Below are 16,086 nucleotides of genomic sequence, written 5' to 3'. Positions count from 1 at the left end.
AAACGTGGAGGCTAACAAAGAGGGTTCAGCTTAAGTTAAGGACAGCGCAGCGAGCTATGCGAAGAAAAATGACAGGTGTAACGTTAAGAGATCGGAAGCTGGCTGAGTGGGTGAGAGAACAAACGTGGGTTCATGGCATCGTAGTCGAAATCAAGAGGAATAAGTGGGCTTGGTCAGAGGATGTAATGCGAAGGCAAGATAACCGCTGGTCCTTCAGGGTAACGGAGTGGATTCCAAGAGAAGGCAAGCGTAGTACGCGGCGGCAGAAATTTAGGTGGGCGGATGAGATTAAGAAGTTTACGGGGATACGGTGGCCACAACTGGCAAATTTCGGGGTTAATTGCCGTACATGGGAGAGGCCTTTGCTCTGCAGTGGACGTAGGCAGGCTGATGATAGTGAGCCCCCACGACGGCTGTGTTTACGATGTTCGGCTGCTGACTCAAAAGACTCAAGTTCGACCCCACCCCGGTGGTCGCACTTCGATGGAGGCGGAATCCTAGAGTCTCGTGTGCTGTGCGATATCTGTGCACGTTAAAGAACTCCAAGATCGAAATTGTCTGCAGTCCTCCACTACGGCGTCCCTCGCACCCTGAGTCGCTTCAGAAAGTTAAACCCCATCAAGCAGTAAACCAGAGATATGTAACAAGCTTTCTTCACATGTATAAAAACACTCCGTAATGTGAGCGTTAGACTGGAGTTGCATTTAGAGCTTGCTCTGAAATGGAAAATCCCCCGTAGTCTAAGAATGAAATGGGGAAAGTAAGTGGGAAGGAACGGAATTCAGTGTCACTGCTCATTGCATTCGAACCCGACGCACGAACTTCGGACAGCCCATCAATTTTTAGCCAGACCTATCACTTCACTTCTTAATTTCGTTTGTGCAGGCACTATGTCACCCGTGATGGTCGCTTCAGGCATCATCATTGCCCGGAGCTTGACCTACTTAGGCTTAGACGTCTTTAGGAGCCGTAATGTTGATGAGAACAGCGCTGGTGACTAGTGAAGCTTTATATGATAAAGTGTTGAGTTCACTGTTCAATTGAAATGTGCATCTGTGTGTTGTATAACGCAAGACGGAGATGGCATAGCAAAGAGTTTTGAAGGCCTTCCAGTACACTTTCAGGATTATTCGTACTTCATCATACATCGTTGAGTGGTGTGCGCAGTTAGATAGCAAAAAAGAAACCCTCTCCTTGACTTGCCTGTAGTCATATCAGGAGGCAAGAAGACATCCACCGGCGTGTTTTCATAGCAGTGGACAAAATAACGTCAGAACAGATCACCCTCGATGAGGCCAATGAGAAGGTTAGCAACGTCAGCGAGCAAATGGGTGCTCTTGGGGACATTTTTTTCTCTAGTGATGTAATTCAAGAATGGAGTCTGCTGAAAACCAGGGATTGAAAATATTCGTCAAAGGGATGGAGACACTAAATTTGTAGTTGGCGCGTTCTTTGTTTCAAACGTTTATTATTGCTCCAGGAAGCATGATACACAATCGAAGATTCATATATTCAGGGTGAATAATTTATTATCGCATTTTTAGGTGAACGATTTTCGGTTTAGGTTTCTGAACGCCGAGTTGGACAGTGACGTCACTATCTAGGATGCTCAACTACTTTGCCTGTGGGCCCAGAAAATTGTGACGCACCTACGGTTGCATAGTGTGCTTTGTCACATGCGTGCTGACCAGCGCATGAAACCAAACAACGGCATGACTAGTCCCAGAAGCTCGGTATTTGACGAATCTGATTCCAATGCGGCCATCTACTTTTGTTTTTGATCGCACGATCACACGCTAATATCGCCTTCGCGGGTTCACGTGAGGATGCGAAGCACTTTGCAAGATGCCAGTAAGCATGGCTAGTTCGGCAACACGTTGACAAAAACTATCCGAGCGAGTGGCGGTTCCCAGCAAATGCGGCTCGCTGGTGCGTCAACTTCGCTTACGTGGCTCGTCACTCGTGCATCATGGCTGCGGCTTTGGTTGTGCCCCGCTCATCGTACGTCGCTGTATTTTGGTATGATGCCCCTAAAACGTTGATTACTCTACCAGCGTAGTGACGTCAGCGTTGATTGCGCTAGCGATGGGTCTAGATCGTGAGAGTGAGTATTTAGGTAATCTTTGGAACCGAATTAAAATAATTTTTAAACGTTTATTGTGTCCAACACCTGGCTGTGAGTGCCCTTGCGTACAGAGGAATCCAATAGCAGGCTTTTTACAGCCTCAAAATTTGGTGTCTTCGTCCCTTTAAGGCGAGGAGAGGAGAGGTGCGAAGGAGGGCCTTAAAACTACCCTCGTTACTTCTTTGCCCTGAAGGATGGCAGAACCTAAAGAGCGTTTGGCCTCGTTCTTCACAGGAACCAGCGAAAGAGGCTTCCGTGGGAGTGACCAATCATGAAGGTGCGATAACCGTTAATATGCAAGGAGAGAGCTACCAATGCTCAAAACAAGTCATATACACCAGTGAGTATTTACATAACGTCTATTCATACTGGCGCAGTTTATTTCTTCCAGACGTATACAAAAATCAGTAATGCTATTTGGTAAAATCCTGTTTCACTGCAGCTTCACTAGGTTTAGGCACCATAGTTAAAGCAGCAGTTTTTAAGTCCAGTTCTGAAAGCATGAAAATAAATGAAGGTAACAAAAAATACCACGTCAAAGGAGGAATAAGCAAAGCGTGAAGTGCAAAACGAACAAAAAATTTTAATTCTAAAGCTAAGCCTCCTGGCTTACCGCACGAATCACCGAAAGCTGTTATAGCTTTGGTTTAGCCATATAGCCTTGAATTCTAATATGGAGACACGCTGAGGTTTCACATTCCTATGTCCTGGTGATAGCCGCCTCCTTCCACGGTAGCCACCCTCTTGGTTGTTACTGTGTCAGAACCCTCTGTCAAGACAAAGTAAGAATCCAAAGCACTCTTACTGCGTCTGGATTCTTACTGTTTTTTGTCGATGAAATGTGGTTTCTTATTATAGGACTTGTTTGCAATGACCGGGACACGTCATGTCAGTACTTGGTTAGCCGGTACTGAACTAAGATAACACACTTCGTCAATGTTCATCACCATCAGCTACGTGCACATCGCCCTTGCCAGCCATTCTCATCGACCATGCAGGGCGTGATGCATAACTCCTGTGTTTCTCGCTTCTTATTATGCATAGTTGGCAGGTCTACTTCTAGAGTCTTTCTGGTGTTTCATTATTCTGGTGTTTCATTATTCGTAAACGAATTTCGATTGCTATCTACCCCTAAAGTAGACTACAGCAACGAATACCTCGGAAGTCAACCTGTGCGCTGTCTTCATTTCGTTTATTATACAGACAAGAGCTCAGTATCTCCCTACTGCGACGGGCGAACGCAGACCCGGGTTCGTTGTCCGGTTATCCCTGAGCACGTCAGGTGGGACTGTGGACCTAAGAAGACCATCCACTACTCTGTTACGCACTACGAGGAGCAATACCACCACAGTATTATCGAGGTATGTGAAAGTCTTTGGTGAAAAATGATGGAGCAGGTGCTTTCAATGTTGACAGCGTTTTCTTTATTATGAAATGTCAAGAGTAATCATCGATTGTAGATTTCAGTGCAAAACCCTATAAAAGCAGGCGGTAGTTTTTTCGCGTTACAATATTTCCTCTCATTTGGAAACTATCGAGCGCATTGTTTTTCTTGGGTTCCATATGTGGACCATTTGATGACGAACGCTGGCGACGTGTGCACATTCGTGGGCCATGTCGGCCACAGATGTGGTCGCACGGAAAGCTGAACATAATTACAGTCCTGGTAACAATCATTCCACAAGCCTTTATGGCCAGTGACCGCCATTTTCATTGCTTTTCTACCATCTAAATGCATCGGGTTTGATATCATTGTTACTCTGTCGGCAGCAGCTTTTAAGAGAAACAGCAGAAATTATGCTCGGCGAATTACGTAGTTGTCGTGTCCGGTCGCTGTGTTGAATGCAGCGAAAGACGCACACGGTACTTTAAGACTTTGTTTATTTAAAGCTGATGAGGGTGCGACCAGCGTCGACCGAGGCAGGAGCCGAACTGGCCGCCCGAAGAAAGGAGGGAGTGGAGAAGCGTCCACGGAAGGGAGTGGCTTCCCAGAATAGGAGGAGGGTGCGGGGGCGCACCGTGGGGGGGCATACGGCGACAGCGTGCGACGAGGGGCAAGCGGTCGTTAGGAGGAGGATTGAGTGGTCGTTAGGAGGAGGATTGAGTGGTCGTTAGGAGGAGGATGCGAACTGTCGTTAGGAGGGGAATGCGAGTGGTCGTTAGGAGGGGGCGCACACACACAAAAGCGATAAGGGGACACAACACTTCCTTCCCCCTTAGAAAGTTGCCTGGTATCGTGCAGGGGGTCGGCGCTCACGCGTGGAGGCGCGCTGGCTTTGTGCGCTCGGGGGAGAAACACTTGTAGGCTGGCTGTTGTTCGCTGTGTCTCCTAGGTCTGTCCTGGGCGAAGTCTCTTCTTCCGGGAAGAGGTGCCAGGCTATGTGGGAAAATGGTGCACGTGTTCTCTCCGCTGGCGGACAGCTCTCAGACGGCGTCGTAAATCTACGCAGCTGGTTGAGATGTCGGCGTGCTACTGTGCCATGTATGTTGACGAGCCAAGAGCGCAGGCCTATGCGTCTGACAATTGTAGCTTCCTCCCAGCGTGGCTTTTTCAGAAACTGTCGGGCGAGGACGCGCTGCCCCTCATTAAGCGTGCCGCAGCGCGGAATTGCTTTTTCTTCCCGGAACGTCTCTGCCTTTGGCTCGGGGAGGATGGCTGTGAGCTGGGTTCGCATTTCACGCTCGAACATCATTTTCGAGGGGGTCTCGCCTGTTGTGCTCTGAACCGTCGTGTGCTGCTTGAAGAGAAAGCGCGCAAGGCGGCGCTGCAGCGAGCCTGTCTGATCTCTTTCAAGGGCGCGTTTTAGCTCGGCTGCGTAGCGCTCGGCTTGTCCGTTTGTCGCTGGGTGGTAGGGGGCCGATGTAACTGATGAGATCCCGTTGTCGCGATAAAACATGAGGATCTCCGCAGACACAAACGGTGTTCCGTTGTCCGACACTACCTTGCGCGGCAGGCCGAACGTTGCAAATAGTGATCGGAGGTTGTCAATGACTGCTGCCGAAGTCGTCTGTCCCATTTGCCTTATCTCAAGCCACTTTGTGTAGGCATCTACGACCACAAGGAAAGTGCAGCCCTCAATTGGTCCTGCAAAATCAATGTGCAGTGTGTGCCATGGTGTGTCTGGCTTTTCCCATTCTGGGACAGGAGCTTTCGGCGGGGCGCTCCGGCTGCTCTGGCAAGGCTTGCATTCTCGCACCACTGTTTCGATGTCGTTGTCAATGCCAGGCCACCACATGTAGCTTCTGGCACACTTTTTCATTGCAACGATGCCCCGATGTCCGGCGTGGATGAGAGACATAGCTTGTGCGCGTAGTTCTCTCGGCATCACAACTCGGGACCCAAATATGATGCAGCCGCGATGGGTGCTCAACTCTGTAGCTCGCCTGCGGTAAGCGTCGAAGTTGTCCCCTTTGAGTTTATGCACGTTGCCTTGTTGAACAGCTGTGTAAACTAGCCGGAGAGCTGCGCACTTCTGCGTAGATGCTGCAACTGTGCCTGCTGTAAGCGGAGGTTCTGGCAGTGCTTCGAACATCAGAACGTCTCCTGGTGGAAATGGTTCGTCAACAGTTGCGTCTAGTGGCAGACGGCTTAGCGCATCGGCGTTTTGATGTTTGCCGCATATCATCACGCCTAGTGGAGAAAACCAGTTTCTCCCTAGAAGGCTTGATCCTGTGCCCTTCACAACAAGCAGAGGTAGCGTATGGGTCTGGCCGTTGTAGTTAACCTGCACGTTGGCAGAGCCCAATAGTGGCAGATTCTGTCCTGACCACGTTCGCAGGTGCGTGTCGTCTTGTTGCAGGGCTGGTGCGTCAGATGGCCATGAAGTTCGGAACGTGTCCTCACTGATCAGAGTACAGGCTGCGCCGGAGTCCACCTCGAACTTAATCAGCTGGTGATGTACGCTTACTTCTGTAAAAATCTTCGGTCGCGTGCCGAGATTCATGGTGTTCAGGTCGTACAACACAGATGGTGTTGCTGATGTTGTTCCATGGAGATCAGATAGCGGCGTATTCTCTGAGGCGTTGACGCTGTGATTAGGCTGGGAAGGTGACTTTATCTTGGCAAGTCTCCGTTTCGTAATGCATGCTCTTTCGATATGCCCTCGCTTGTGGCAAAAATTACACGTGGCTGACTGGAATCGACATCCCTGGGGGTTGTGTTGGTCGTCACACCGCCAGCAGCGTTGTGCCTTTTTGACCGATTTTACAACAACAGAAGGCTTGCGCACCTGGTTGCTTGTCTGGTGTACCGGCTCGGTGTTCCGGCGAATCCCTCTCTGCTGGTGACCGGCGCTCTCCGCTCGAACGGCGATGTCGTAAGCTTTGCTGAATGTGAGGTCCTTCTCAGCGAACAGGCGCTGCTGCAGTGACTCGTCACTCAGTCCGCACACAAATCTGTCGCGTAACATCACGTCCAAGGGAAGCATGGTGGTGTTAGCAGAAGAAGCTGCGTCTCCCTCCTGCCCGGTAGCTGTTGTCGACAGCGTTCCAAAATTGCAGTCGGCAGCGAGCTTCTTGAGCGCGGCTACGTAGGCGCTCACAGTTTCTCCTCCCAGTTGATCTCGTCGTTGGAAGCGAGCCCGGCTGTAGACCTCTGATGGCCTCGGGTCGTAGTGCTTTTGCAGTGCTGATACGATGTCGTCGTAAGACACTGCCGCTGGTGTGCTTGGCTGAATAAGGGCGCAGACAGTATCGTAGGTCTGCTCCCCGCACAGCGTCAGCAGGTTGGCCCTCTTCAAGGCTGGGTCTGTGATGTTGTTAGCTTCAAAGTAGAACTGAAGGCGTCCAACCCACGATGACCACGATGAGCCGTTGAATTCTGGTATCTGATTGGGAAACCCTCGCGTAGCCATGGCTTGTCAATAGCGTTGCGTAGCGCGGGTCGAATCCACTTTCTCGTCGCCACTGTCGTGTCCGGTCGCTGTGTTGAATGCAGCGAAAGACGCACACGGTACTTTAAGACTTTGTTTATTTAAAGCTGATGAGGGTGCGACCAGCGTCGACCGAGGCAGGAGCCGAACTGGCCGCCCGAAGAAAGGAGGGAGTGGAGAAGCGTCCACGGAAGGGAGTGGCTTCCCAGAATAGGAGGAGGGTGCGGGGGCGCACCGTGGGGGGGCATCCGGCGACAGCGTGCGACGAGGGGCAAGCGGTCGTTAGGAGGAGGATTGAGTGGTCGTTAGGAGGAGGATTGAGTGGTCGTTAGGAGGAGGATGTGAACTGTCGTTAGGAGGGGAATGCGAGTGGTCGTTAGGAGGGGGCGCACACACACAAAAGCGATAAGGGGACACAACAGTAGTTGAAAGCAGTCTGCCTCAACACACGACTATTATGTCGCTTGTCAGTCGTCGTATGTGTTTCTTCTCGGTCCTTGTTTAAGTTTTGCTCCCACTTCGTTTATATCATGCAAAGCCAACTTGCACGACAGCACGCTGTTCCGATCTGAAGAGAGATTTTGTTGCGTGGCCCACCTGTGTACGCATTACGGGAAAGAAATGGGAAACAGCTCGAAATTTTTATGCCTCTTCTACCGGTGATTTTTTTTTTTATTTTTGATTGATGACATAGAACAGCGTGAGCGGCAAATCATGAAACTAGCGTGGGTATAGTGTAGGGGTAATTCGCATCAGTATTCGAAAAGATTGACCATGGTGGTGGTGGTGGAAAACGTTTATTTGCTCTATCTTACAATATTTTTTTTTTGCGGCTTCAGATGGACTCTTCCATCTTATCATCAGGGTCGGTTCCCCTAGTCCAGGGCTCCGCTGAGGGTAGCTGCCCTGCCTGCACGCCTTACTGGTCTTTGTTGAACTTTCACGATGTCGCTGGATAGCATCCTCTCCCTGTTCCGCACTCGAGTTTTCAATGATGGATAGCTTGTCTATTTTCTGGCAAGCCCATGTGGTATGGTATAGGGTTGGTTTGTCTCCACACCACGGGCACTCGCTCTTGTACTCTGTGGGGTAGATCTTACTTAAGACGTTAAGGCACGGGAATGTTCCCGTTTGTAACTGTCGCCATGCTACGGCGCCTTCTCTATTGAGTTGTTTGTGTGGGGGCGGGTATTTTCGTCTGATCCCTCTGTAGTAGTTAAGAATGTCTGTATAGCTTTGGGCTAACTTTCTTTTCCTTACAGCCTTACCTGGAAAAGCTGAAAATGAAGAACATCACGTTGGAGGCTATTCCCACATTGGGTCAGTGGTTTAAGTCTCTACAATTCGCCGTAACCAACCAGATGCTCAATCTTCAGGCCTATTAAGCTTTCGCTTAATGCCCTAGCACAATGAATGGCTCTAGATTTCATATGTTTTTTTAGATTTTCATATATAGGAGGAGAGGTGTTGCAGCTGTACAAGTAGGCGGCTCGGCGGAGCTCTCGCTTCACCCCAGAATTAACCAGAGCTAAACCACAGCCAATTTTTTTTTTGTTGCCTAACTTCATATGGCATCGTCGTCTGTTGCTTCGCACTCCCTTTTCGAACTAAACGCCAGGCTGCGCAAAATTAAAAAAGTAATTAGTAAAAATTGGTTATCAGTTTCTTAACTACAACAATTTCTGTTGCAAGTGACGTCCGGCGCGGCTCAGCTGACGATTTGCTGCTAAAAAGATTTTGTTTTGATTTAGAATTTAAAAAATAATTTTTTTTGAAAGTGTTCACTCGCCAGATATGCGACACGCAAGCGTGTGTACGCTGTCGAAACAAACTAATGCTGCAAGTTTTCAGGGACAAAATTTACGCCCTGCCATCACTGATGCTACGAGAGTCAGCGGTAGGCGTTATACGCCCGTTCCTGGGGATGATTGTGATATACATTATATAATCACCGACAAGGCAGTTACTAGTCATGACTTAGGTATTTCAGGAGCCAAAATTTGCCTCAAACGGGTCATAAAAAGCCAGACGCGTCGTTGTTAAACGTCACTGTAAGAGTCGTGCAGCACCATCATGACTTGCTTGTTGTCTTTGTTCGAGAGGTTCTCCTTCTCGAGCGAGAAACTCGGAATCCTGTAGCTGTTTGCGTTTTATCTTTGTTTCTCTAGCACAAACTCCAAGGCCTCGCTGTCGTTGCTGCTGAGCTTAACGGATGCGCACTATAGTATAGCACGAAGTTGACTCTGATCCTATTGATCGTTATTGAGGATGTTATTTTGGTTTCGTAGGTGGTATAAAATACCACGTGTTCTCTGGCAGATTTTTCTTTAACTCAACAACTTCACAGTTTCTTTGTAGACGTGAGAATACCTCAAGGTTCTTTGTTTGCTCAGTGAGAAGGACAGAAAGAGTTTTTTTTTCTGTCCGTAGGTTTCTTTTTCTGAAGCATGCCGCTACCCGGCGCGGTATGCTCATGACCTTGCGGACGCTTCGACGCGAGGTGTCCCAGACCCACTGCGCGCACCGCGCGGTTGGTTCGAAAGCTTTTTCTCAAAAATTGGTGCCTTTACAGGGCTATAGGCGTTCCCTACTGCCTACGCATTGCTTCTAGCGTCGTTATACTGGAGAGAAAGACCATGTACAAAGTAAATGATTGTATGTTGATTAGCAGACCGATGTAGCGTGGTTCTAAAAGCTAGCGAAGTGTGTTTCTGAGTTCTTTTTTGGTCAGGGTTAGTATGGCGAGCTCTGCCGGCGCCTCCTATATTGTTGCTGTGTGCATAAAAAGCGTAGTGACAGGCCCGTGGTCTCTACGTCGATTGGCTTTTCTTCGCTATGCTCGTTTTGTCTGCACATTTTCTCTCGTCCACACCAACTGCTTGTCACCCATGCCTGATTTTGGGTCAGCAAGCGTTTTGCTACTCTGTCCACTGATAAATTACACAGGAAGTACTAAAGAGAAGAGAAAACGTGTTTCACTTCCCTTGATATCAAGAACACAAACACTGATGCTCAAATGCATTTGGAGACGCATGGATTGGAATGCGGCTATTTTGTTTTCGTAAGAGTGCAGTATCAGTGTTAATACTCACAACAGCCTCGATAACGCTTCTTGCCCGCCTTGTACCCGGGTGTTTGATTGCCATGCCAGAGCATTTCACGATGTGCTTACCTGTTCACAGCAGCCGCTGTCATGGCAAGTAGAGTAACAGCGGCAGCGATGACAATCTTGCAATATATCTAGCAGGTTACTGAATTGCTCCTTCTAATTTTTCAGCACCCAGCCCCGTCTCACCAAGTGCAGGTTTATCTCCAGGTGAGTTGCTGAAGGAAACATGTGCATGTCGCGCTTCGCACCTATGACCAGCATCGCACTCGAAAAAAAAAGAAAAAAAGTTGGTGATCGAAAAAAAGAGTAACGGCAGGTTGTTGCAATGATGCAGCTGGTGAGACAACGCTACGAGCGTTCACCGAATACAGACGATTTCTGTGAACTGGAGACTGCCGCACTTAGCGCCGGTAACGTGGATGCTAACGAAAAGGGTTCAGCTTCAGTTAAGGACAACGCCGCGAGCTATGGAAAGAAAAATGATAGGTGTAACGTTAAGAGATCGGAAGCGGGCGGAGTGGGTGAGGGAACAAACGCGGATGAATGACATCGTAGTAAAAATCAAGAGGAAGAAATGGGCTTGGGCAGGGCATGTAATGCGAAGGCAAGATAACCGCTGGTCCTTAAGGGTAACGGAGTGGATTCCAAGAGAAGGCAAGCGTAGCAAGGGGGCGGCAGAAAGTTAGGTGGGCGGATGAGATTAAGAAGTTTGCGGGGATACGGTGGACGCAACTGGCAAAGGGCAGGGTGAATTAGAGAGACATAGGAGAGGCCTTTGCCCTGCAATGGGCTGATGATGATGAGTCAAGCTGATGATGATGAGGCTACTGCCACACCCAGAGAACAGTACCTTCTACCTAGACGCGTGCATGGGCTGCACCGTGGCTTTAACTATTCACTGACGTCTGCTTACGCTGGACGCTAACTTTATAGATCATGCAGCCTGATTCACCTTCGCGTGTTCTCGTGGGGTACCTTGTAATCTAGTGCAACCATCAGTACGTCTCCAAGGCTGTGATATTTCAGCAGCGGTCAGATGCCTGATAAAATTCTGCAGCTAGCAACCCATGCTATGCCACAGATGCCTGGAAGACTATCTATGAGAAGCAAAGTTTCATCGCGGAATGAGGAATGGTGAGAGGGCAAGGAAAAGACACAGCGAGCTGGACCGACTTGAAAAAGCTTTTTTTTGTCTTCAAGGACTAACCCCTAAGTTCGTGCAGTAGGTTGAAGTAGTCGCCATGTCGTGTTATTCGGATTGATGTTCCCCGTATCCACTCTCGCGCTGTTTGGTTTGTTTTCTTTGGCTAGTGCGCGTAATTGGGGAAGACGAAGGTTAGCATAGCTTTCTTTTATGGAAAACACCTAAGCAAAAACAAAAAAGACACAAGTTTTTTCATGCATTATTGCTCCCTTTTTTTTTGTCCCCAGACTAGGGTGACTTTTGTCCTTTGCGATATTTCACCTCTCCTTTTTTTTTTCTCAATATCTTTCCCTCTCCGCGAGATAGAACGGGGTCAGAAACCAACCTCTGTGGTTCAGTGGCTTTGACGTTCACTACAACATCCCTGATAGAATAAGTGTCGCTTAGGGACCTCAGACTCCAGAATTCACAATTTTATACGGCGCCTATAAGCTCACAGGTAAATTAAGCTAATAGGAATTTCGAAAACAACCTGACAATTGTACGGGGATATAAACTGAGCAGGACGCCCTCTGAGAATAGCTGTTTACGACAGTACCTGATAACTGCATGCAGAAAAATTACCTCGCGGAGCAACAGACAGCAACGATATCTCTAGGACTAGAAAGCGACAGACAAAGCTTAGTTTGTAAGCTTATGCTTAGGCAACGCAGAGATGTAGCTCGGCCAGCACTGGCGAGGTCCATGAACACTTCTGACGAACTGTACACATAGCAAGTTCTTATCCTCTTTGAGCTTCCACTGCTCACTGGATTGTCTTTTTCTCTATTTTACCATTATAACTGGGCTTCATACTGAGGTGTTCCTGTATTCTCGGCGGCAAAATAAGAATTGCTTCTTTGGGCCCAGGAGGAAAGAATTCTGCCAGCCTCAATCACTAGCACTAAGGATAATCTGCTGCTTCTACGTTAAGGACAGCAGCTGCTGCTAAGGTGCTCATTTAAGTGCAGTCATATGGCAAACACCAAACTATTCAGAATACCGGAAGACTGACAGGGGAAATTGAAGCAGATATCATCGACAGTTTAGATTCACTCGTTGAATCTGTGCAGCCCTCTATCATTCTTTCATTCTGAACGTGAAGGGGCAAACAGCCGCTGGGGTTGTGTCATGCTAGTCGGAAAAGCTACTGTAGACGACTCTCGCGCGGGGGGGGGGGGGGGGATCTTGTGTGCAGGAGTTTATCCTCGTTGCCTCTACCACTTGAGCCGTACGCTAACATGCGTGAGCTGCTCGATGCTTGCGCAGTGCTCCAAAGGTTTAGCTTGTCGTATACCTAATAGAAACCAATGGGCACCTAGTCGCACTGCGAATCGAACTACGCAACTTACGCATACTAAGCATACGCTCGCGCCCTGAGACCAGCGCTGCGGTAACTCCCCGCTGCGATCGTCTACTGCCAAATTGTTAAACTGGTTAAAGAATTTAAGTTCTGGTCACATGGCTTGTACTATTGAGATAGCCGGGGTGCGAAATCCAGCAGTTAGCTCGCTGCCATTAATGGCAGGCTGACCCCGGGTTTCCGGTATGCAGCAGAAGAGGGCTGTACACTATATTTTCATCAAATGCAACGAACAGCCTCTACGATGGCTGTTTTTACAGTGTTCGGCTGCTGACCCATAAGGCTCGGGTTTGACCCCGTCCCGGGGGTCGTATTTTGATGGAGGTGGAATGCGAGAGTCCCGTGTGCTGTGCGATATTCCGAAGTCCTCCACTACGGCGTCCCTCAGCCTGAGTCGTTTCGGAACGTTAAATCCCATAAAGCAGTAAACCACTGTAATGTAACAAGTTTTCTTCGCATGTACAAACTCTGTGATGTGAGCGTTGGACTGGGGTCCCATTTAGAGCTTGTGCTCTAATAGAAAATCATCCACATCGTCCAACTACTAAATAGGGAAAGTAAGTGGGAAGGATTGGAATTCAATGTCACAGCTCATTGTAATTGAACCCGAAACACGAACTTCGGGTAGCCCATCAACTTTTACCCAGACCCATCTTTTCACTTTTTAATTCCGTTTGTGCAGGCACTATGGCACCCGTGATGATCGCCTCGGCCGTCATCATTGCCGTGTGCTTGACCTATTTCGTGAAGCGGTGGCAGTCAAGAAATACTAAGGAAGTATCTCCAAGCAACCCTGGTGCAAGCGAAGCAGAACGCCCAGTGTCACCGCCACCAACGTCTAACTTCTCGGACGCTTCAGACCGCAATTCCTTCGGGGCTGTCCAGATGTACCCTGCAGAGAATGGCGGCATTGCAGTGAGATTCCATCCTCAGTCGATGCACTGCCATCGAGACGACGTCGACAGCTCAGGTGATGACACTGAGAGCCGAAAAGACAGCCAACCGGAAGAATCTTTTCTCATCCCTGGGAATTGTGAGGAAAGGCAGGGACTTGATGGCCAAACATCCGATGCCTCCTCCGGTCGCCACCCACCCCGCGTACTACATGCAGAATACCGCGACATTAAGGAAATTGAGCACATGGATCTCACCAAGGAATTTCCAGACAGCACTAGTCGCATTCACAGCCAACGAGGGCCACAGAGTGGGCAAACTCTACTAGTCTCCATCCCGACGGAAAGAGCAAATTACTCAAAGCTCCGTAAGGGCCACGGCACAGAACGATCCTTTGGAGAGAAAGGAAGTGGAGAAACGCCTAAGAAGCGTGCAAAGAGTTACAAGGAACAAGACTCCTCCCCACCCGATGGTGCTAGCGCCCAGGTGCCACTGTTGGGCAAGGGTCACGTGGTAACGCCATGTCACAGTGTAGCAAGGACCGGCCAAGTGGGTCAGCCATAGCACGAACCTGCGCAGAAAAGACACGGACAGAAGGCGGCAGGAACACAGCGTTAAACTTCCTGCAAAACATCTTTCGACTGAAGCACACTTCTACAAAACATATCCAACATTCTTGGACCAAAATTTTGAAAATTGTAAAATTGTAAGATACTGTTAAGGAAATATTGAAGGTAATGGTCCATGTTTGTGATATGTAGCAAAAACTTACTTTAAAGTGTTTCCATCGATCGCATTGAACAGTTGAGACTGCCATATAGAAAACCATTGATGATCGCTTTGATGATAGCAAAAATGTAAATAGAAAAAAAATTTAAGACTACCGTAGGGAGGTATGCGGATGTATTGAATGTTATAGAAAAACCTTACATGATATGAAAAAAAAAATGCGTTCATAAAAAGTTTCCCGCTCAAAAGTGCTCTTGTCCGGGATTGTTGGGTATGCAACGAAACAAAGCACTAAGCATTCTGCTGAAGTGGATTGTTCTGTAAAAGCCTATAGGAACAGAAATTACAAGTGTTTAAAGGTTGACCTGGTATAGATGACGCCTTTCTGTCGGTGCTTTTCGTGCGCTGAGAACTGATTGACTCTTTCATGTGAAAAAACAAAAAAACCTGTACCGTGAAAAAGTGGGGCCATCTGACGCCCGATTTCACTGAACGACAATAGCGGTTTTTGTAGACGGAAAATACACGGCTGCACTCCATCATGTTAGGGAGGTGATAGCATTAGTGTGGAAAGAACGAGAGCAGAAGTGAATACTTACCAAAACATGGTCGACTATTTGTGCAGCCTATGCCAATCAATATAAAACTCAAGCGTTTGCTTATAATCCATTTGCTGCGGCTCTCTAGCTGTCCTTAATGTGTGCAAGCCTCGGAGTAGTGACGACGAAACTCCCTTTCATTCGAGTGGTTCCTATTGCTGACGGTGCAAAGTAAGCCAGGTGTGCGTGACTTAGAACCGATCCCCACAGGATGTTTATTTTTGTAATGTGTTCGTCTCCACCATGTTAGGGCTACGCGGCACCGAAAAATGTGTTACCCCGTAAGAAATAGTTCAGTTCACACTACTGGCTGACACCGGTCAACGAACTACTTGCATTCGAGAACGCTATAGCCTAGTTTCACGGTATGGCAGTGAATTCGGTTGTTACACTCCAATACTCACGCGGAACTGCAACTTAAGTGGCTAGGGCAATGGTGGTTGTAGAGATTGTGGTGTTGATGGTGATTTTAATGTTAATGACACTTGTATTGTTTGTTATTTGCTCAGGAAGGGCTGGCTGCCCCTTGAATGTCGAGTTAATAGCTGGCGCCTGAAATGCAGTGGTACTAGAGGGAGGTATGAGAGGCGTAAGAATATGGAGGGAATAAGAAAAGCAGAGAGAGAAGCCTGCACGAAATGAAGTCATTCACCGGGATATTGACAATGTCCCCAGGTGTTGTCAAGAAGCCGACATATGATGTTCGACTTTTCGAAGAAAGTAGTGTGGGCGCTCAACGCATTATCGTAAACGCGAGTGATGCCTTGCTCGTAGCGTGGTTGTCAGCTTTTCTTCAGGATGAGCATGAGGGCGTATGTTTTAAAGCAATAATAAGGGACTCTACTGTGTCGCGTAAAGGCAGACGCCCGCAAGAGACGAACAACAGCTTCTCTTACTGTTAGTGCTACTTTTGTTATCTTTAATGAGTTTGCTTCCTTTGTTACTTCATTGTTTTGGGATAATTAGCTATGTGGCTTGCGTGCCTGTAAACTTTGCCCTCCCTTTGCATATCTTGCCTATTTGTGTAACTTGCTTTATTTCGCAGTTTTTCCTTATGTATTCTTAACAAGACACTGTCATTATATCCTTGAATACTATTATTCACTATATTATGTATTATTGTATTTAGAGTGTTTCCATTTGTATCAATTTTCATCTACAGCTATTTATTCTGGGGTTCCATATGGAAGTTGGAAACTATTAAAATAAGTTA

The 16,086-nt window shown here is 48.0% G+C and overlaps 1 protein-coding gene across 3 annotated transcripts in view; it reads left to right on the top strand.

The window, feature by feature from the left end:
- Positions 1–15,748, top strand: part of LOC149335276 (uncharacterized) — a 91,447-nt gene extending 75,699 nt beyond the window's left edge. The window contains exons 4-8 of one of the 3 annotated variants that reach the window (XM_089551941.1): positions 2,360–2,465; positions 3,329–3,486; positions 8,259–8,316; positions 10,274–10,312; positions 13,334–15,748. In XM_089551941.1, coding sequence (XP_089408067.1) covers positions 2,360–2,465; positions 3,329–3,486; positions 8,259–8,316; positions 10,274–10,312; positions 13,334–14,109 — 1,137 coding nt within the window. In that variant the 3' untranslated portion in view covers positions 14,110–15,748. The remainder of the gene's footprint in view (positions 1–2,359; positions 2,466–3,328; positions 3,487–8,258; positions 8,317–10,273; positions 10,313–13,333) is intronic. The other 2 variants (XM_089551943.1, XM_089551942.1) reach the window with 2 other exon arrangements.
- Positions 15,749–16,086: the final 338 nt, after the last annotated feature.

The sequence above is a fragment of the Amblyomma mixtum genome, chromosome 7 (assembly GCF_055824585.1).
Source record: "Amblyomma mixtum isolate Tamu chromosome 7, ASM5582458v1, whole genome shotgun sequence".
NCBI classification, from domain to species: Eukaryota; Metazoa; Arthropoda; class Arachnida; order Ixodida; family Ixodidae; genus Amblyomma; species Amblyomma mixtum.
This window is presented reverse-complemented; position numbering and strand designations above follow the sequence as displayed.